At 44.7% G+C, this 22,043-nt stretch overlaps 1 protein-coding gene across 3 annotated transcripts in view; it reads right to left on the bottom strand.

Moving 5' to 3' along the window:
* The window catches only part of PRKX (protein kinase X-linked), a 135,769-nt gene that overhangs the window by 79,300 nt on the left and 34,426 nt on the right, over positions 1-22,043 (bottom strand). For all 3 annotated transcript variants that reach the window (XM_030202077.1, XM_030202076.1, XM_030202078.1), the window contains exon 2: positions 18,943-19,111. In XM_030202077.1, the coding sequence (XP_030057937.1) occupies positions 18,943-19,111 (169 nt within the window). The remainder of the gene's footprint in view (positions 1-18,942; positions 19,112-22,043) is intronic.

Here is a 22,043-nt window from a genome sequence, read left to right as displayed (position 1 = left end):
TAATGGTCTGTGGACTTCTCTTTTAGGAAGCTATCCAAACCTTAAATCCCACTAAGCTAACCGCTTTTACTACATTCTCTGGCAACGAATTCCAGAGTTTAATTACATGTTGAGTAAAGAAATATTTTCTCCGATTCGTTTTAAATTTACTACTTTGGAGCTTCATTGTGTGCCCCCAGTCCTAATATTTTTGGAAAGAGTAAACATGCAATTCAAGTCTACCTGTTCCACTCCACTCATTATTTTATAGACCTCTATCATATCTCCCCTCAGCCGTCTTTTCTCCAAGTTGAAGAGCCCTAGCCGCTTTTGCCTTACCTCACAGGGAAGTTGTCCCATCCCCTTTATCATTTTCATCGCCCTTCTCTATACCTTTTCTAATTCCACTATATCTTTTTTTTGAGATGCGGTGACCCGAATTGAACATAACATTCAAGGTGCAGTCACACCATGGAGCGATACAAAAGCATCGTCCTCATTTTTGTTTTCCATTCCTTTCCTAATAATACCCAACATTCTATTTGCTTTCTTAGCCACTGCCTCTCCAGCAGATACACTGTAGTGAGACTTTGGACCCTCTATTTTTCAGGTTTGTGATGTTTTCTATAGAGCTGTAACATAGTAAATAATGGCAGATAACGTGAACAGTCCATCCAGTCTGCTCAAATCACATTCTCTGGCCCCTCCTAGAGAACAGTTTTTGATAGGGAATGTGGCTGAATCAGTAAGAAGCAATCTTTTCTCAGCAGGAGGTGGGGTTAGTCTCTGCATAGTGAAACACAGCCTACTATGAAATGTTTCCAACCATATGCTCTCCTTCAAGAACCTGAACCACAATACCACAAGAGGAGCAGCGCTTCACCCCTTCCATGGGGGCTGCCATGCCAACCTTAGGTAGGAACTTAGGATGCATGCAAAGGACTATTCTGTTATGATGAAACTTATAAGGTACATCCTCCACTAAGGCCTAAAGCTCACTGACCCTGCAAGCTGAAGTAACAACCACCAAAAATATGACCTTTCAGGTCAAGTACTTCAGATGACAGGAATCTAATGGCTCAAAAGAAGCTTTCATCAGCTAGGTGAGAACAACATCGAGGTCCCATAATGCAGGTGGATATATGATAGAGGGCTTTGTCAACAGCGATGCCCTGACTACTGCAAGACACTTGGTGAAAACCCTGGGAGCGACAAGCCAAAAGGCAACGTGCAAAACTGGAAGTGACATGCCCCCAGCATAACTATTGTTTTTCCTGAAGCATGGGAAGCAGGGTGCCCAGGGATACCATCTGAACTTTTCTTTAACCAGGAACTTGTTCAGGCCCCTCAGGTCTAGGCTGAAATGCGTCCCCCCCCCCCCCCCCCCCCTTTTCTCTTTTATACAAGGAAGTACCTGTAATAGTATCCCTTCCCTTCTTCCCCTGGTGGAATGGGTTCAATCACATGAGCCTTGAGAAGGGTGGAGAGTTCCTCTGCAAGTACCTGCTTGTGATGACAGCAGAAGCGATGTGCTCTCAGTGGGCAATGTGGTTGTCTCTCAAGCCAATGTAGGGCGTAACCTAGATGGATTATTTGAAGAACCCACTGTTCAGAGGTTACAAGGGGCCACCTTTCTTGGTAAAACTTAAGCCTCCCCTCGACCAGCCAGCTGTCCAGGATAGTCACTTACAGTGGCTATGTTCTGCTGGAGCTGGTCAAAAGCTCACCCCCTGCTAGTCTCTGCTTTGTTTGCTTTCAGCTCCTGTTCCTGCCACGTTTGTTCCAGCATCCTGAATCCTGTTCCCGTCCAGCTTGTTCGAGTATCCTGAACCTTGTTCCAGCATCTTGAATCCTGTTCCTGCTAAGCCAAATCAGTCCCAGCAACTGGTTCCAGCCAAACCAAGCTTGTTAGTCCAGTCCTGCTTGGAAGGTTTGCCTCCTGCTGCCGTTCGACGACAATAGGCCAAGGACTCACGTTGTTCCAGAGTTCGCGACCGTTTGTTGGAAGCCTGGTATCGTGACAGCCGGTGGACAGCCTGAATGGGGAGCAGTCTGGGCCTTGGGCGTACGCTGTTGAGAATGAGCATGCTGGGGCTGAGCCAATAAGGCTGGCAAGATGTACCTACGCCTCTGTGAGTAATAAGTACTCCTTGACTTGCCAAAAAACCTCCTAAAGGAGGAGGCAGATGCAGAAGGCGCCTGGTGAGAAAATCTATGGCATCTGTATGCTCCTTGATGAGGTCAGCGATGACCTCTACCTTCTCTCCAAAAAGATGATGCTCCCGGCATGTGGCATCCACCAATCTCTGCTGGACTGCCAGGCCCAAGTCAGAGACACTCAGCCATGAGAGTCTGCACATCATTATACTCTAGTCAGAGATCATAAAGATGCCATAGAAACCATATCAACAGTGTCGGGGCCACCACTGGCCAAGAACTTACAACACGCCTTCTGCTGCTTGACCAGCTGGTGAACAGATTCAGTCTGCTCTGGTGGGAGAGAGTATGCTAAATCAGACATACTGTGTACCATGGACCGCAAATACAGGCTTGTGTAGAGCTGATATAACTGGATATGGGAGATGAGCATGAAGACCTGATGCATCTTCCACCCAAAAGAATCCACGTTCTAGTTTCTCTGCCAGGGGGTGCCAAAGCATAGCCCCTAGAACTACTGGCAGTTTTGAGCACAGATTCTATCACTAAGGAACGATGAGGCAACTGGAACCTATCAAACCCAGGGGAAGACTGAATCCAGTGCATGGTGTTGATCTTCTTGGGGAGGAGAGGAGACTCCCAGTTCTTCACCTGAATGTCCCATAAGATCTCGTGAAGCGGAACAGTCACAGTCTCTCTAGAAGGAAAGCTGTTGCCCAGAACATCTTAGCCCTGGGCTCGTCCTTCACTTCCAAAGGAACTGAGATGGCAGCCACCATCTCCTTTACAAACGAGGAGAAAGAAAGGCTCTAAGATGGAGACTTCCTCCCTTCCTGTAGAGGGAAGGGATCAGATGGGATGCCATAGGATCCTCCTCCGAGAAGTACCGTGGATCCTAATCAGAGTCCCATGAGCGCTCCTCATCAGTGTGACCCAAGATTTCTTCATAGGAGAACCGAGAAAGAGCCCGCCACGACAGAGGTACCATGATGCCAAGAGGGCTATCAAAGTGTCGCCTCCAGCCTCAACTCAACTGCAAGTTTCCTCCATCGACGTTGAGGGTGTGCCAACATGGGTAGCAGTCTATGCCGAAACTGCAAGCGTTGGTGACCTCACCACAGGCCGATGGCCATGTGGGACTGTAACAACGCCTGGCTGGCACAAGCACCCCAGACACTAGTGCACACTTCAAGAACCCTGCCAAAAGTTCAGGAAGCAAGGCCCAGAGGCGCTCAAGGGCTGACACTGGGACAGGCTGGGGTGCAGGTGTAGAAGCAGGCTGCAAATATGTGGTGTCAAAGAGGGTGTCTAGTCCTGGCTAAGTAAAGACCCATGCATTAGCAACTCCTGTATGGAGGAGCGGTCCTCCCAACACTTCTCAGGGACCAGTGAAATTCTCTGTGCCCTGGAGCTCCCGGAACCATATGCCGAGGGGGATCGATGCCTATGCTTCTTCCGATGCTTGGCATCGATGCTCCCTAGTGCCGAAGAGGACGACATGCGAGTCTTCTCGTCGCCTCGGGATCAGGTCCAACACTGATAGTCACTCCCAGTGTGCAAGGGTCTTGCAGCCATATGAACCAACACACCTGATGCAATACTGGCACAGACCCAGACGTTGCGGCTTTGGACCTAGTTCCAAAAATCTGTTCTCTCTGAACATATTTGGCCAACTGTGTTTTCTTCATATGAAGACAGAATACAATTTGCAGGGGTATGATCAGGCCCCAAACACTGTACACACCAAGAATGGGTGTCCTTGCCAGAGATGGTCCTGTTGCACGAGTGCAGCACTTAAAGCTACTGAGAACTTTGGATGACATGAAAGGAAAAACAGCCATGGCCAAATCAAAATGACTTAATAGCACTAAAAAAAGGGATCAAAAAAAAAAAAGGGGGGGGGGGAACCCAAATGGTTAAAAGACTGTCTGAAAAAACTGAAAAGCTTGAACTTGTGGAACAGACGTTAGTTATAGACAAGTGCTTTACCCAAAGACGCTTGGAATATTTAGAAAAAATCAATCAATGAGACTAACTTTACTGTTTATAAATTTTCCTTGGTCCCCTTTGATTCTCCCAATTCAAATGGTTAAAAAATACCTAATAGAGACTCTGGGAATGTCAGAGAATTCATTGCCACCTATAACTAGAGCTTATTATCTTCAAGCTGGTGGTAAGCCATCAGAAAATTTACAAGGACAAGGAGCAATGAATCTCACTTCATTCCTTGAGTCTTCTCTTGAGGTTATTACACAGAGAACAACTTTGCTGGTAACCTTTGCGTTGGAAATAGATAGGGACGCAGTACTCAAACTTTCTCTAAGACATTTGGATTCTCTGTTTCTAGGTTCAAAAGTTAGAGTTTTTCCGGACTTGTCCAGGGAGACTCAAAAGAGACGTAGGATGTTCTTGTTGTTACGACCAAGGGCACAGGCAATTGGTGCTGATTTTCTATTGAGATTTCCCTGCATATGTAGAATTAAATTTCAGTCTAAACAATATCAATTCTTTGACCCTAAGCAGTTAGAGGATTTTCTTATAAACAGAGAGGAGGTCAATGTACAGGTTTAGTCACATATATAACACTGTATGGCAGGCTTGAGTGAACCACTAGGGAATTAAGCTACTTAGTACATAAGTACATAAGTACATGCCATACTGGGAAAGACCAAAGGTCCATCTAGCCCAGCATCCTGTCACCGACAGTGGCCAATCCAGGTCAAGGGCACCTGGCACGCTCCCCAAACGTAAAAACATTCCAGACAAGTTATACCTAAAAATGCGGAATTTTTCCAAGTCCATTTAATAGCGGTCTATGGACTTGTCCTTTAGGAATCTATCTAACCCCTTTTTAAACTCCGTCAAGCTAACCGCCCGTACCACGTTCTCCGGCAACGAATTCCAGAGTCTAATTACACGTTGGGTGAAGAAAAATTTTCTCCGATTCGTTTTAAATTTACCACACTGTAGCTTCAACTCATGCCCTCTAGTCCTAGTATTTTTGGATAGCGTGAACAGTCGCTTCACATCCACCCGATCCATTCCACTCATTATTTTATACACTTCTATCATATCTCCCCTCAGCCGTCTCTTCTCCAAGCTAAAAAGCCCTAGCCTTCTCAGCCTCTCTTCATAGGAAAGTCGTCCCATCCCCACTATCATTTTCGTCGCCCTTCGCTGTACCTTTTCCAATTCTACTATATCTTTTTTGAGATACGGAGACCAGTACTGAACACAATACTCCAGGTGCGGTCGCACCATGGAGCGATACAACGGCATTATAACATCCGCACACCTGGACTCCATACCCTTCCTAATAACACCCAACATTCTATTCGCTTTCCTAGCCGCAGCAGCACACTGAGCAGAAGGTTTCAGCGTATCATCGACAACGACACCCAGATCCCTTTCTTGATCCGTAACTCCTAACGCGGAACCTTGCAAGACGTAGCTATAATTCGGGTTCCTCTTACCCACATGCATCACTTTGCACTTGTCAACATTGAACTTCATCTGCCACTTGCACGCCCAATCTCCCAGTCTCGCAAGGTCCTCCTGTAATCGTTCACATTCCTCCTGCGACTTGACGACCCTGAATAATTTTGTGTCATCGGCGAATTTAATTACCTCACTAGTTATTCCCATCTCTAGGTCATTTATAAATACATTAAAAAGCAACGGACCCAGCACAGACCCCTGCGGGACCCCACTAACTACCCTCCTCCACTGAGAATACTGGCCACGCAATCCTACTCTCTGCTTCCTATCTTTCAACCAGTTCTTAATCCATAATAATACCCTACCTCCGATTCCATGACTCTGCAATTTCTTCAGGAGTCTTTCGTGCGGCACTTTGTCAAACGCCTTCTGAAAATCCAGATATACAATATCAACCGGCTCCCCATTGTCCACATGTTTGCTTACCCCCTCAAAAAAATGCATTAGATTGGTGAGGCAAGACTTCCCTTCACTAAATCCGTGCTGACTTTGTCTCATCAGTCCATGTTTTTGTATATGCTCTGCAATTTTATTCTTAATAATAGCCTCCACCATCTTGCCCAGCACCGACGTCAGACTCACTGGTCTATAATTTCCCGGATCTCCTCTGGAACCCTTCTTAAAAATCGGAGTAACATTGGCTACCCTCCAGTCTTCCGGTACTACACTCGATTTTAGGGACAGATTGCATATTTCTAACAGTAGCTCCGCAAGTTCATTTTTTAGTTCTATTAATACTCTGGGATGAATACCATCAGGTCCCGGTGATTTACTACTCTTCAGCTTGCTGAACTGACCCATTACATCCTCCAAGGTTACAGAGAATTCGTTTAGTTTCTCCGACTCCCCCGCTTCAAATATTCTTTCCGGCACCGGTGTCCCCCCCAAATCCTCCTCGGTGAAGACCGAAGCAAAGAATTCATTTAATTTCTCCGCTACGGCTTTGTCCTCCCTGATCGCCCCTTTAACACCATTTTCGTCCAGCGGCCCAACCGACTCTTTGGCCAGTTTCCTGCTTTTAATGTATCTAAAAAAATTTTTACTATGTATTTTTGCTTCCAACGCTAATTTCTTCTCAAAGTCCTTTTTTGCCCTCCTTATCTCCGCTTTGCATTTGGCTTGGCATTCCTTATGATCTATCCTGTTACTTTCAGTTGGTTCTCTTCTCCACTTTCTGAAGGATTGTTTTTTGGCTCTAATGACTTCCTTTATCTTACTGTTTAGCCACGCCGGCTGACGTTTAGTCTTTTTTCTCTTTTTTCTAATACGTGGAATATATTTGTCCTGAACCTCCAGGATGGTGTTTTTAAACAGCATCCACGCCTGACGCAAGTTTTTTTACTCTGCGAGCTGCTCCTTTCAGTCTTTTTTTCACCATTTTTCTCATTTTGTCGTAATCACCTTTTCTATAGTTAAACGCTAGCGTACTTGATTTCCTAGTTTCACTTCCTTCAATGCCAATATCAAAACCGATCATATTATGATCACTGTTATCAAGCGGCCCTCGTACCGTTACCCCCTGCACTAGATCATGAGCACCACTAAGGACTAAGTCTAGTATTTTTCCTTCTCTTGTCGGCTCCTGAACTAGCTGTTCCATGAAGCTGTCCTTGATTTCGTCAAGAAATCTTATGTCCCTTGCGTGTACAGATGTTACATTAACCCAGTCTATATGCGGGTAATTGAAATCCCCCATTATTATTGTGTTGCCCAGTTTGTTTGCGTCCCTGATTTCCTTTAACATTTCCGCATCCGTCTGTTCGTCCTGGCCAGGCGGACGGTAGTACACTCCTATCACTATCCTTTTCCCCTTTGCACATGGAATTTCAATCCACAGTGATTCCAAGGAGTGTTTTGTTTCCTGCAGAATTTTCAATCTATTTGATTCAAGGCTCTCGTTAATATACAATGCTACCCCTCCACCAATCCGATTCACCCTATCACTACGATATAATTTGTACCCCGGTATGACAGTGTCCCACTGGTTATCCTCCTTCCACCAGGTCTCAGAGATGCCTATTATATCTAATTTTTCATTTAGTGCAATATATTCTAACTCCCCCATCTTATTTCTTAGGCTCCTGGCATTCGCATATAGACATTTCAAACTATGTTTGTTGTTCCTAAGTACATCATGCTTAGTACTTGACAGTATTAATTGGCAATCTTTTGTCTGATTTTTATTGTTATTTAAGGATACCCGATCTACTACAATCTCTTTTGCAACCTCACTATCAGGATACTCTATCTTCCCTGTTATGGTGATATCTTTGAAAGATACCTTATCCCGAACCATGCTCTTTTGAGCGACTGTCGGCCTTCCCCCCATTTCTAGTTTAAAAGCTGCTCTATCTCCTTCTTAAACGCCGATGCCAGCAGCCTGGTCCCACTCTGGTTAAGATGGAGCCCATCCTTTCGGAATAGGCTCCCCCTTCCCCAGAATGTTGCCCAGTTCCTAACAAATCTAAAGCCCTCCTCCCTGCACCATCGTCTCATCCACGCATTGAGACTCTGGAGCTCTGCCTGTCTCTTGGGCCCTACGCGTGGCACAGGTAGCATTACAGAAAATGCTACCCTGGAGGATCTGGATTTCAGCTTTCTACCTAAGAGCCTAAATTTTGCTTCCAGAACCTCTCTCCCACATTTTCCTATGTCATTAGTACCCACATGTACCAAGACAGCCGTCTCCTCCCCAGCACTATATAAAATCCTATCTAGGTGACGCGTGAGGTCCGCCACCTTCGCACCAGGCAGGCAAGTCACCAGGCGATCCTCACGTCCACCAGCCACCCAGCTATCTATATGCCTAATGATCGAATCACCAAGTACAACAGCTGTCCTAACCTTTCCCTCCCGGGCAATATTTGGAGATATATCCTCGGTGCGAAAGGATAGTACATCCTCTGGTGGGCAGGTCCTGGCTACAGGAGTACTTCCTACTTCACCAGGGTGATGCTCTCCTTCTAGGAGACCTCCCTCCTCCAAGGTAGCACAGGGGCTACCTGACTGGAGGTGGGACTTCTCTACAACATCCCTGTAGGTCTCCTCTTTTTGATTTTGATTATTTCTTTGTTGCTTAATTATTAAGTATGATATTTCTTTTCTTGGATCAATTACCTATATGGTGGTCGATAGTAGAAAATATTGAATAATTGACTGTAAATTTTTTTTTTCCCTGATAGTAGATTTTTCTGATTTGTGAATTTTCATTCATATGTGTATTATGATTGTTAAAAATTATAAATAAAGAAAAGACTGCAAACATCGGAAGTCCTTCGACTTCTGCAAATATTGGAGAAGAACCCACCGAACACCCAAAAGTCGAAGCTTGGCAAAATCCTCTGGATAATCCTCCCTCCGAAACAAAGGGAGGAAGAGAGGCTGATTGAGATGAAATGCAGGAGTATGACCTTCGGCAAAAAGGACGGGACCGTACACAAAAGAAAAGGGTCTCGACCCAACAACGCCTGGATCTCAGAGACTGAATGTGCTGATGGCTGTAGCCACCAAAAATACCGCTTTCAGGGTAAGATCTTATCTGAATCCCTGTGCTAAGGCTCAAAAGGCACCATCTGAAAAGCTCAAAGCACCAGATTCAGATTCCAGGCCGGGCATGGATAGCAAAGCGGAAGACGAAGGTGCAGAGCCCCCACAAAAGACATGCCACATCCGGATGAGCTAGCAGGGAAGAACCTAAGACACGCCCCCTGTAACAGGCCAGAGCCACAACCTGCACCCGGAGAGTTGTAGCCCACAATCTTCTGCAACCCATCCTGCAGAAACGCCAACACATGGGAAACAAGATGCCAGAAAGAGCGAATATGCATGGAGCGCACATGCCTCAAAAGGTACGCCATACCTGAGCATACGCAGTCATAGTTGAGAGTTTCCTAGCCCGAAGCAAAGTAGCAATCACTGCATCCAAATAGCTCTTTTTCCATAATCTCGACCTCTCACAAGTCAGGCCCATAAGACCAAAGCAGGAGGGATTTTCCATCAGAACCAGACCCTAACGCAGCAGGTCAAGAAAAACTGGCAGCCGAAGGTGCCTGCACCAGAGGGCGAAAAAAATCCACGTACCAATCCGGAGCCACCAGAATGACTGGGCCCATGTGGTGTCTGATCTGGAGGAGAATCAGCCTTAATTAGGGCCATGGAGGGAAGACAAAGCAGCCCCGATTCCAGCCAGGGCTACAGCAGGGCATCCAATCCCAGAATCTGACCACCTTGGCATTCGCCTGGATTGCCATCAGGTTGATCACTGGTGCTCCCCACCGCTGGCAGATCTGGAGAAATGCCACATCTGGCAGCTCCCATTCCGCCAAATCCAGACGACGACTGAGAATCAGCCTGAACATTGTTCAGGTCCGCAATGTGCGCCACCAACATGTGCTGAACATGGTTCTCCGTCCACGCCTCTGTGTGCTGCCTTGCCAATTGATGTATTTCACCTCTGTCCTGTTGTCCAACAGAACACGCACCGCCTTGACCTCCAAATTCTGAAAGGCCTGCAAGGCATTCACCACCTTAATGGGCCATGTTGCTTCTAGCAAAGACCAACGCCCCTGCGCACATCAGTGTAGACAATGAGCTCCCCAAACTGAAAAGCTGGCATTCGTAACTACAACGGCATCCCCCGCTGCAAACTGGTATCGTGAAGCCACCAGCTCATACTGCGCCTTGTTCAGAGCAACCACTGAAGTCGTCGTAGATACTCTTGGTACACTGGTGTAAGTGCTGCAGAGGATGCATGTGAGCTCTTGCCCATGGTACCACCTCTAGAGTGGTCGCCATAGAGCCCGACACCTGAACGTAGTCCCAGGCTCTAGGGCTCTGCAGCCATAACAGACTGCGCACCTGAGAGAGTACCTTGGCCCTCCTGCCCTCTGGCAAGAATACCCAGTCCTGCGCCGTGTTGAATCAGCTAGTCCAACGTCTGGAATGGAATCAGACACTCACTTCGAAGTCCTTGCTGGAGGGGACACAATCCCCTCTAATGATGCTCATTCTTACAGACACAGCTGGCGTCTGACTGGGTGGTCTCCGTCTTGTTGGCCCAGCAGATATTTGCAGGGCAGCGACATGCTTGTTGTTGCATACATTTGCAAGGCATTTTCAGGTGGATGTTATGGCCTGTTCAGAGGGGGCATTAAGAACATCGGTTCTCTGGCTGGTGGAGCCGGAGTCCCATTCTGTTCAGGGATTACTTTTGGAATAGAGGGAAGTAATGGAAGGAGAAATTAGGGCTTACTGATAATTTTCTTTCCATTAGTTCTTCACACTATTCCAAGAGCCCACCTGTGGTTCTGTTGCTGGTGCAGGCACTGCAGACTTGTACATACTCTTGTCTCTCTGCGAGAACTTCAGAGACCACCCGATATTCTGGTTGATTGGTTCTTTAAAGTTGTTGTGGAGGTTTGATGGCGGTGGTCCTTCTGCTTCTTTAGATAAATCCTGGAGAACTGGGCTGGCTGAATGGGAATATATGTGGCAGCTCAGTTCTATCACCACCTGCTGGTCAATGGGCATAACAGTCTCACCCATCCTTGAATAGTGTGAAGAACTAATGGAAAGAAAATTGTCAGATAATCCCTAATTTCTCCTTTTGTAATAAGTGGCTTCTTTAGTTAAAGTATCAGAAGCTGTACAATCAAATTAATTTAAAACAAAAACCTGAATTTCATCTACATAAAGACAATATTGCACTTCCCTCAAAGGATTCTTTATGTGTGTGGTAAAAATAAAAGATACAAACCTGGCTAGAACAGTAGAAGAAAAACTAAATATTAGCCTGCCAATTAAAATAGAATGATTAAAAATGGAAAAAAACTATCCAGGCAAAACAAAAGTGAGAACATAGATCAAGACCCTAATGAATGAATAACCACAATGGGTACCGTACCTGTATATACTATGTAAACCGCTTTCAATGTAGTTGCAAAAACCACAGAAAGTCGATATAGCTATAGAAATAACAACTAGTAGTAGTATATCAAGTCCCATTTCCCTTTAAAAAGTCTTGACACTATGTGTCCTTCTAAAACCATATTGAAAAGTATCTATTAGATTATTCTACAAAATCAGTCAACTGATACAACACAGCTTGCTCAACAATTTGACAAATAGGCAGTGTTGAGAGGATTTGCCGATAATTACTTAAGAGAAGGATTTTAGATAGTGCTGGGGAGGAGCCAGCTGCCTTGGTACATGTGGGTACCAGTAACATAGGAAAACGTGGGAGAGAGGATCTGGAAGCCAAATTTAGGCTCTTAGGTAGAAAGCTCAAATCCAGAACCTCTAGGGTAGCATTTTCTGAAGTGCTACCCGTTCCACGTGCAGGGCCCAAAAGACAGGCAGAGCTCCGGAGTCTCAATATGTGGATGAGACAATGGTGCAGGGAGGAGGGTTTTAGATTTGTTATGAACTGGGCAACATTCTGGGGAAGGGACAGCCTGTTTTCCGAAAGGATGGGCTCCACCTTACCTAGGGTGGGACCAGGCTGCTGGCATCAGCATTTAAAAAGGAAATAGAGCAGCTTTTAAACTAGAAATGGGGGGGGGAAGACCGACAGTCGCTCAAAAGCGCATGGTTCAGGATAAGGTATCTTTCAAAGATATCACCAAAACAGGGAAGATAGGGTATTATCCTGAGACCACAGTAGATCAGGTGTCCTTAAACAAAAATCAGACAAAAGATTGCAAATTAATACTGTCAAATACTGAGCATAATGTAAATAGGAACAACAAACAGTTTGAAATGTCTATATGCGAATGCCAAGAGCCTAATAAGATGGGAGAGTTAGAATATATTGCACTAAATGAAAAATTAGATATAAGGGGCATCTCTGAGACCTGGTGGAAGGAGGATAACCAGTGGGATACTGTCATACCGAGGTACAAATTATATCGTAGTGATAGGGTGGATCGAATTGGTGAAGGGGTAGCATTGTATGTTAAGGAGAGCCTTGAATCAAATAAAATTGAAAATTCTGCAAGAAACAAAATACATCTTGGAATCAAGATGGGTTGAAATTCCATGATTAAAGGGGAAAAGGATAATGAAAGGAGCGTACTACCGTCCGTCCGGGTCAGGATGAACAGACAGATGCAGAAGTGTTAAAGGAAATTGGGGACACAAACAAACTGGGCAACACAATAATAATGGGCGATTTCAATTACCCCGATATTGACTGGGTAAATGTAACATTAGGCATGCTGGGGAGGTAAAATTCCTTGACAAAATCAAGGACTGCTTTATGTAGCAGCCAGTACAGCAGCAGACGAGAGAAGGAAACATTCTACACCTACTCCTTAGTGGAGTGCATGATCTAGTGCAGGAGGTAATGGTGCTGGGGCCCCTTGATAACAGTGATCATAATATGATCGGATTTGATATTAGCTCTGAAGTAAGTATAAGGCATTTCATAACAAGAGAGCTTTTCCGTACCCTTGTTCACTGGCTAGTCCTGTCACATATAGACTACTGCAGTGGGATCTATGCTGGATGCAGGGATTACATACTGAAAAGGCTTCAGACAGTCCAAAACACGGATGCGAGGCTCATACTGGGGAAATCGCGCTTTGAACCTGCTCAACCACTTCGATTTCAACTACACTGGCTCCCCACAGCAGAGTGTATTACCTACAAAATCTGTTCGCTCACACACAAGATCATGTATGGTGAAGCTCCAGATTATATGCTTAATCTCATTGATCTACCATCAAGAAATGCCGTATTGTCTGCAAGGTCCTACCTCATTCTCCATTTTCCAACCTGCAGGAATGTTAAATTCAAGACTCTTTTTGCATCATCCTTCCCTCACATCAGTCCGAAATACTGGAATGTCCTATCGAAACAACTTAATGAGCTCGCCGACCACCAACTGTTCAAGACGTCCTTAAAGACATTCTTATTCATCAAGGCTTACTCCACTGGCAACTCCAATGCTTAGCCTCTCCCACTTGCCATCGCTTCACCCCTCTCATCTACCCTGTGTTATCCCCTGTTCCTACCCCTCCTGTCACTTTCTGTTTCTGGGCCATCATCGTCCTGTTTTGTATCCTGATTTATTGTAAGCCATATTGCGCCTGCTCATGTGGGTAAATGTGGGGTAGAAATGTACTAAAATAAATACATACATAGGAAATCAAATACGTTAGCGTTTAACTTTAAAAAAGGAGACTACAATAAAATGAGAAGAACGGTGAGAAAAAAAAAAAAAAACTTAGAGAAGCAGCTGCGAGGGTCAAAAATTTACAGGAGGCGTTGGTGCTATTTAAAAATACCATCCTGGAAGCCCAGGCCAAATATATTCCATGAATTAAAAAAAAGGAGGACAGAAGACCAAACGACAGTCAGCATGGTTAAAAAGTGAGTTGAAGGAAGCTATCAGAGCTAAACAAAAATCCTTCAGAAAATGGAAGAAGGAACAGACAGAAAATAATAAGAAACAGCATAAGGAATGTCAAGTCAAATGCAAAGCGCTGATAAGGAAGGCTAAGAGGGACTTTGAAAAAAAAAAAAGATTGCGTTGGAGGCAAAAATCACACAGTAAAAGCAGGAAGCAGGCAAAAGAATCGGTTGGATCACTAGATGACCAAGGGGTAAAAGGGGCAATCAGGGAAGACAAAGCCATAACAGAGAGATTAAATGAATTCTTTGTTTCGGTCTTCACCGAGGAAGATTTAGGAGAAATACCAGTGACAGAAATGGTATTCAAAGCTCACGAGTCGGAGAAACTTAACGAAGTCTCTATAAACCTGGAGGATGTAATGGGGCAGTTCTACAAATTGAAGAGTAGCAAAACCTCCTGGACCGGATGGTATTCATCCCAGAGTACTGATAGAACTGAAAAATGAACTTGCGGAGGTATTGTTAGTAATATGTAATTTATCCTTAAAATAGAGTGTGGTACCAAAAGATTGGAGGGTGGCCAATGTAACGCCGATTTTTTATAAAAGGTTCCAGAGGAGATCCGGGAAATTATAGAGCGATGAGTCTGACGTCGGTGCAGGGCAAAATGGTAGAGACTGTTATAAAGAACAAAATTACAGAGCATATTCAAAAGCATGGATTAATGAGACAAAGCCAACATAGATTTAGTGAAGGGAAATCATACCTCACCAATCTATTACATTTCTTTGAAGGGGTAAACAAACATGTGGATAAAGGTGAGCCAGTTGATACTGTGTATCTGGATTTTCAGAAGGCGTTTGACAAAGTACCTCATGAAAGACTCCAGAGGAAATTGAAGAGTCATGGCATAGGAGGTAGTCCTATTGTGGATTAAAAACAGGTTAAAAGATAGAAAACAGAGAGTAGGGTTAAATGGTCAGTATTCTCAATGGAGAAGGGTAGTTAGTGGGGTTCCCCTGGGGTCTGTGTTGGGACCTCTGCTTTTTAACATATTTATAAATGACCTAGGGAGTAACTAGTGAGGTAATTAAATTTGCTGACAACACAAAGTTATTCAAAGTCGTTAAATCGAGGGAGGATTGTAAAAAATTACAAGAGAACCTTACGAGACTGGGCGTCTAAATGGCAGATGACATTTAATGTGAGCAAGTGCAAAGTGATGTATGTGGAGAAAGAGGAACCCGAATTATAGCTATGTCATGCAAGGTTCCACGTTAGGAGTCACTGACCAAGAAAGGGATTTAGGTGTCGTCGTTGATGATACATTGAAACCCTTTGCTCAGTGTGCTGCTGCGGCTAAGAAAGCAAATAGAATGATAGGTATTATTAGGAAAGGAATGGAAAACAAAAATAAGGAAATTATAATGCCTTTATCGCTCCATGGTGCGACCGCACCTCAAATATTGTGTCCAATTCTGGTCACCGCATCTCAAAAAAGATATAGTGGAATTAGAAAAGGTGCAGAGAAGGCTGACGAAAATGATAAAGGGGATGGGACGACTTCCCTATGAGGAAAGGCTATAGCAGTTAGGGCTCTTCAGCTTGGAGAAAAGGCGGCTGAGGAGAGATATGATAGAAGTCTATAAAATAATGAGTGGAGTTGAACGGGTAAACGTGAAGCATCTGTTCACACTTTCCAAAAATACTAGGCCTAGGGGGCATGTGATGAAGCTACAAAGTAGTACATTTAAAACAAATCAGAGACAAGTTTTCTTCACTCAATGTGTAATTCAACTCTGGAATTCATTGCCAGAGAATGTGGTAAAGGTGGTTAGCTTAGCAGAGTTTAAAAAAGGTTTGGACTCCTTCCTAAAGGAAAAGTTCATAGACAATTATTAAATTGGACTTGGGGAAAATCTACTATTTCTGGGGATAAGCAGTATAAAATGTTTTGTACTTTTTTGGGATCATGCCAGGTATTTGTGACCTGAATTGGCCACTGTTGGAAACAGGATGCTGGGCTTGATGGACCTTTGGTCTGTCCCAGTATGGCAATACTTATGTACTTATGACTTTCGGAAATTTGATCACCTAGCCCAGAGACTGTAAAACCACAATAATCCAGTTGGTGGCTAAGCGACTTTTATGTTCCTACTCCGCCCAGACCAACCAGTTGTCGAGGTATGGAAGCACCCTGATCCCTTCCTTCCACAGAAACGCTGCTACTACAACCATTACCTTGGAGAAACTGCTCGTTGCACTATCGAGGCCAAAAGGGCCCTAAACTGAAAACAATGCCCCAGGACCGCAAAATGGAATGTACCGCTGATGCAGGTCAAATAGGGAGATGCAAATAAGCCTAATCGAGGTCCAGCGCAGTAAGAAAGTCTGCCAGCTGAACTGCTGCCACCTCAGACCGCAGGGTCTCCATGCGGAAATATCTGACTTTCAGGAACTGGTTTACCTTCCTGAGATCGAGAACGGGACAGCAGGAGCCCCCTTGTGGAGCACCACAAAATAAATACCTCCCCATGTGAGCCTCGAAGGGGGAGGACAACACAGGAACCACCATCTCCACGTCCAGCAGAGACTGCTACGTGCCCTCAATTGTCACACATTTAGATACCATGGTGCACCACAACTCCAAGAATAAGGAAGAGCAGAATTTTAGCCTGTAACTGTCTCTGATAATATGCAGGACCCACTGGTCCAAGGTGATTTTGGCCCACTCTTTGTAGAAGAGAGTCAGCTGACCCCCCCCCCCCCCCCCCATCCGAAGCATAAACAAGTGGATCAGCGACCATCATTGAGAGGTGTGCCCTGCAGCTCCCTGCCGAGGAGCAGCACCCGAGGCCCTCTTCTCACTGTGAAAGGAAGAGTGCTGCTGAAATCTGGGACGCTGGAGTGAGTCAACGCTCAACCCAGATGGTACCGCCTAGCTTCTCGTAGCCAAGGCCTCAACGACCCTGACCGTAAAATGGACTTAGGCTTTTCCTCTTGGAGCCGATGGGATTTGGAGTACCCCAAATCCTTAATCTTCATTAAATCATCTCCGAACAGTTTACCCTAAAAGGGCAACTTAAGTGAGGTGCTGTTTTGACACCATATCTGCCGCCCAATGACGAAGCCACAACAAGCGTCAGGAAGCAACCGCCACAGCCATATGCTTGGCTGAGGCACACACCAAATCATAAAAGGAGTCAGCTAACCCTGACTCCATACAGGGTACAGCAGTCATCAACAAAGAGGCAGAATCTTGTTCCCACTCCAGCGCCTACTGTAGCTAGCTACAGCATGCTCTGGCGTGTAAGAACTACAAATAGAGGCCTAAAGAGCAAACGTAGACACCTCAAATGAAGGCTTGAGAGAAGTCTCCAGATGCTGATCCTGAATATCCTTCAACACTACCCCTCCCTCTACAGGGAGAGTGTCTTTTTGGTGACCACTTATCACCAAGGCATCCACCTTAGGGAGGGAAAACTTGTCAGCATAGTCAGCGCCAACCAGATAAAGCCAAGCCATCACCTTCGCCACCATGAGCCCCCTATCAGGGTCAGACCACTGAGCTGAAATCAGCTCCTGGATGGCTTCATGCACCAGGAACGCCCAGACTGCTTTCTTGTGCTCATCTTCGGATTTTACTTGCCAGAGCACTAGAAATAAGAGACAGCAACTCCTCTCCATGAAAAAAAGCACATAGCCGTGGGATCATCTGGCTCCTCCTGGAGGAGTTCATCCTCTTCCACCTCATCTAGCCCAGAAGGTCTCAGCAAGTCTCCAGAAAACACAAGCGAGAGCGAGAGGAAATGCCCTGCCCCCCCCCCCCCCCCCCCAAGGACCCCATCTCAGACATAGAGGCCATTCATCTCTGTGTGGGGTCCTCAGCAGAAGGCTGTGGAAGTTGCCCTGGACCCCCTAGAATAGGAGCTGGCTGAGACTGGGGTAAAGCCTGCTTCAATAAATAGGCCTGGTGCAAAAGTAACACAAAGACAGGAGGAAAAACTTCTCCAGAGAGAGATCCAGCCCTACAGTCATACCCGGAACAGGCCCAAAGGAGTGCTTCTGCGCACAAAACCAGCGTGTCAGGAGATAGAGAAGCACCGTCCTCCACCAAGGCCTCCGCACTGCCCATACTACAAAACCCTGGCACCAATCGCCTCTTCCCACAGCAGGAACAGCGGCTAACTGTTTCTGCTGCCATATTTTGCAGTGCAAAACTCCCTGGGAGATCTGCGTGTGTGGCTGTAGGAAAGCCAGGCAATCCAAGGTACAAATTAGACTGGAAGAGGGGGACTCTCAGGGTGAGGAAGGGACCTGGACCACCAAGTATGCCCCCAAACAGCAGTTAACTGTTTCCGCTGCCATATTTTGCCAGCTCAGGAGTTCCAACCCCCCTACTCAACAAATCCAGGAGCTGGAAAGAAGCCATCCAACACCTGCTGGTGATAGAGATATACTGACTGATTGAGGGGATGGTCAATCCGGTATCACCGCCATCAGTTCCGTATTCTCTCTCTCCACCTGCTGGTAGATGGATACAACCAACCAGTTTCAGGATTCATCTGCTGCAAATGCCAAGGAACTGAATTTCTGGGGGTTATTCTCCAAAGGGCACACATCGTTGCCTATATAAAAGGAGTAAAGGGTCACAGATTTCATATACCACCTTTCTGTGGGTACAACAAAAGTGGTTTACGTATATGATGGGCAGGTACTTTTTGTCTCTAGGAGGCAAGTTTGTACCTGGGGCAATGGAGGGTTAAGATGTGGTTTTATTGAACTATTTTGGAAAAATTAAAGAACTTAATTTAATATTTTGTCTTCTATATAGCATTATTCTTTACTAGCTAAAGATTATTTTTTGTATTTGCCAGTTTTGGTTTTCACTTAGAGTCAACTTGCAAAATCCATGGAAAATTAGAAGAGAAAATAAAAGGAATAAGCACAACTTACAATTTGATTAAAAAAGGATGATCAATCTCTTCCAAGACTGCTTTTTCATTATGTACATGCTGTTCTTGTTTTAGTCGAATGACATCAGGAATGCTCATTATTTTCAGTGCATAGTAATGCTCCGTAGCTTTTTCCTTTACCAAATTAACTCGCCCAAATGTACCTGTACCTAGAAACAGAAAAATAATGGGGAGGGGTGGGGGGGAAGACATGGGGGTGATCATGGAGCTGTATATAAATTACAACACTGTAAGGTCATGGTCCCTAATATCTAGAAAATATGCCAAATACATAGCTCATTTTATTTTACCTATATTAGTAATTTTACTTTTCTTTAAAAAAAAATTTCAATTCAATTTCCCATTTACTAAACTCTCATCAAATACAACTGAACCACAATGGTTATGCAATCTCACAGTAGCAACGAGGGGTCTTTGGGGCGAGCAGAGATGTTAGATGCTTTATGGCAAGGGATTACGGATATTTCCTTGGAGTACAGAAATATTCTGTACAGGGTTGTAGAGTCTGAAGCAATTTTGTGTGGAGTCAAGTGTTGGTAAAAATTTTACCAATTTCAGCTTCAAAATAAAGGGAAAATTAGGTTCTTACCTTGGTAATTTTCTTTCCTTTAGTCATAGCAGATGAATCCATTACGGATGGGTTGTGTCCATCAACCAGCAGGAGGAGATAGAGAGCACTGAAAAACCATAGTGCCTCATGGCCAGCTAGCTCCACCTGCCTCTTCAGTATTTGAAGCTTCCAAAGCAGTGTTCACCGCAAAGTAGTATAACATGAACTTTCATCACAGCGGATGAACGCCCCAGAACAGGCGCAACAACACAAAGGAGGGACGAACTCAACCTCCTATAACAGAACAGAAATCCTGAAGACTGTTTTCCAACATCTCCCAATGAGGGAACATATCTACAGGAAAAAAAAAACTGAACATCACTGAAGGAGGGCTCGTGGATTCATCTGCTATGACTAAAGGAAAGAAAATTACCAAGGTAAGAACCTAATTTTCCCTTCCTTGTCATCAAGCAGATGAATGCATTACGAATGGGAGGTATCAAAGCAATCCCTAGATAGGGTGGGAACAAGCCCCACCACGCGCCAGCACTTGTGCTCCAAAATGCGCGTCTCTCCTGGCAGCCACATCCAGCCTGTAATGTCGGGCAAAAGAGCGCTTAGAAGCCCATGTCGCTGCACTGCATATCTCTTGAAGAGAGTGTGCTCCAGTTTCAGCCCAAGAGGAGGAAAGCGCGATCAGAGGATCAAGATGGCGTCAAGAGCAGATGTCGGGACTCCAAGCTCCTGAACACTCAACAAGCGAACTGATGGGCGACTATTTTTCCCGACTTGAGATGGGGAAAAGAAAAGGGAAAACAGCAGTTACTACCTCTAAGGTACCGCTGTCAACTCCTGTCCTTCGCCAGACGACTTTGCAGGGCTTTCGGACTGGAGTCCCTGGAGAGCAGATGTCCACTTTGGTTCAGCACCATCTAGTGCCGAACGCAGCACTGAGGGAACGACACTTAGCCCCTCCCGTCTCTCACCGTACCTCCGCAACCCAGAAGCGATTCGTTAGTCATGGGAGAACAGCGTCTGGAGGCCTTGGAGTTGCCTAGAGCCTCGGCGCTGGTAGAAGGAGGCCCCATGACTACATCAACCCCGGGCAAAGAGTCATCGTTGCAGGAACCCCCTCAGGGAACCATGCATAATATCCCGGAGATCCAAACTGTGAGTATCGGAGGATTAATAAGACCAAATGTGGCGACTATGGATTCACTATGGGACACCATCCAGGGCGTGAACAGTACATTACTTTTGATGAATGCTTCTTTCAAGAATGAAATAACGAATTTAAAAAAATCTAATCAGATACTGAATACTCAACTTCAAGAACAGAGTGTTAAGAACCTGAAAACAGAAGGAGATATTGCTAAACTTCAAAATACACCAGAAGCTTTAATCAAAGAACGAGAAATTCAGGAAAGAAAGATGGAATTTTTAGAAAATGTACGAAGAAATAACTTTAAGATTCCTTAACTTTCCGAAATCTCCTTTAATACCCTTGATATGCTTAAGAAATATTTTTAAGATGTTTTGGGGATGCCAGAGGAGGCTTACCCCCCTATAACACGGATACAATATATAACGGGTATATCTGGTTTACCTAAAGATAAAAATCAACCAGCTACATCTAAAGACTTAAACTTAACTGAATTTCTGTAGTCTTTTGAATTCATCTCTGAATGGACAAGCTTGAATATGATCGTAACAATATCTTAAGGTCTTACTTTAGACATGTTAATGAGTTATTTTGGGGACAAAAAATACAAGTTTTTCCGGATTTAGCGCGTACCACTCAAAAGAAAAAGAAGGAACTCCTAACTTATAAACCTAGAGTTTTGAGGTTAGGTGGTTTCTTCATTTTAAAATTTCCTTGTCATGTTGTATCTCTCTTAATTGGTTAATTACCTTTTTTTTATCCAAAAAAATTACTCGAATTTATTGAATCAAAAGAAAAAAGTTGTACCGCCATTAGGAATGGCCCCATAGTTTTGGAGAGTGCTGTTAAATTGGCTGTGGACGGTTTGCTTTCCCGTCTGCTAGTTTAATAATTAAGTAATATTTCCTTAGGATTTCTTAGCTCGATTCATTTGATTGTGGACAAAATGAAAAATTTATTTTTCCTTATCCTTATGAGGTATTTTGTAATGCCATATATTTCTGATATTGCCATACATTTATGCTCTGTTATTAATATAAATGTGAAATGAAGTATAAAAAAAGAAGAGGAAATCGCTCTTGTGGAATGTGCCTTGAAGGCTTCAGGTGGAGGCCAGCCAGACAGCAGATAGGCTGAAAAAATAGCTTCCTTGAGCCAATGGGCTACAGTGGCTTTAGACGCTGGAGACCCTCTGTGCGAACCTGATAACAGGACAAAAAGATGATCAGAGGTCCTAAAAGCATTTGACATGCACAGATACTGCAACAGAGCCCTTCGCACATCTAGGAGGTGCAATTGCCCAAAGGCTTCCGGAAACTCCTCTCTGGAAAAGGCAGGAAAATAGGCTGGTTTAGGGAAACGCTGAAAC

Source organism: Microcaecilia unicolor, chromosome 4 (genome assembly GCF_901765095.1).
Source record: "Microcaecilia unicolor chromosome 4, aMicUni1.1, whole genome shotgun sequence".
In the NCBI taxonomy this organism is placed as follows: domain Eukaryota; kingdom Metazoa; phylum Chordata; class Amphibia; order Gymnophiona; family Siphonopidae; genus Microcaecilia; species Microcaecilia unicolor.
This window is presented reverse-complemented; position numbering and strand designations above follow the sequence as displayed.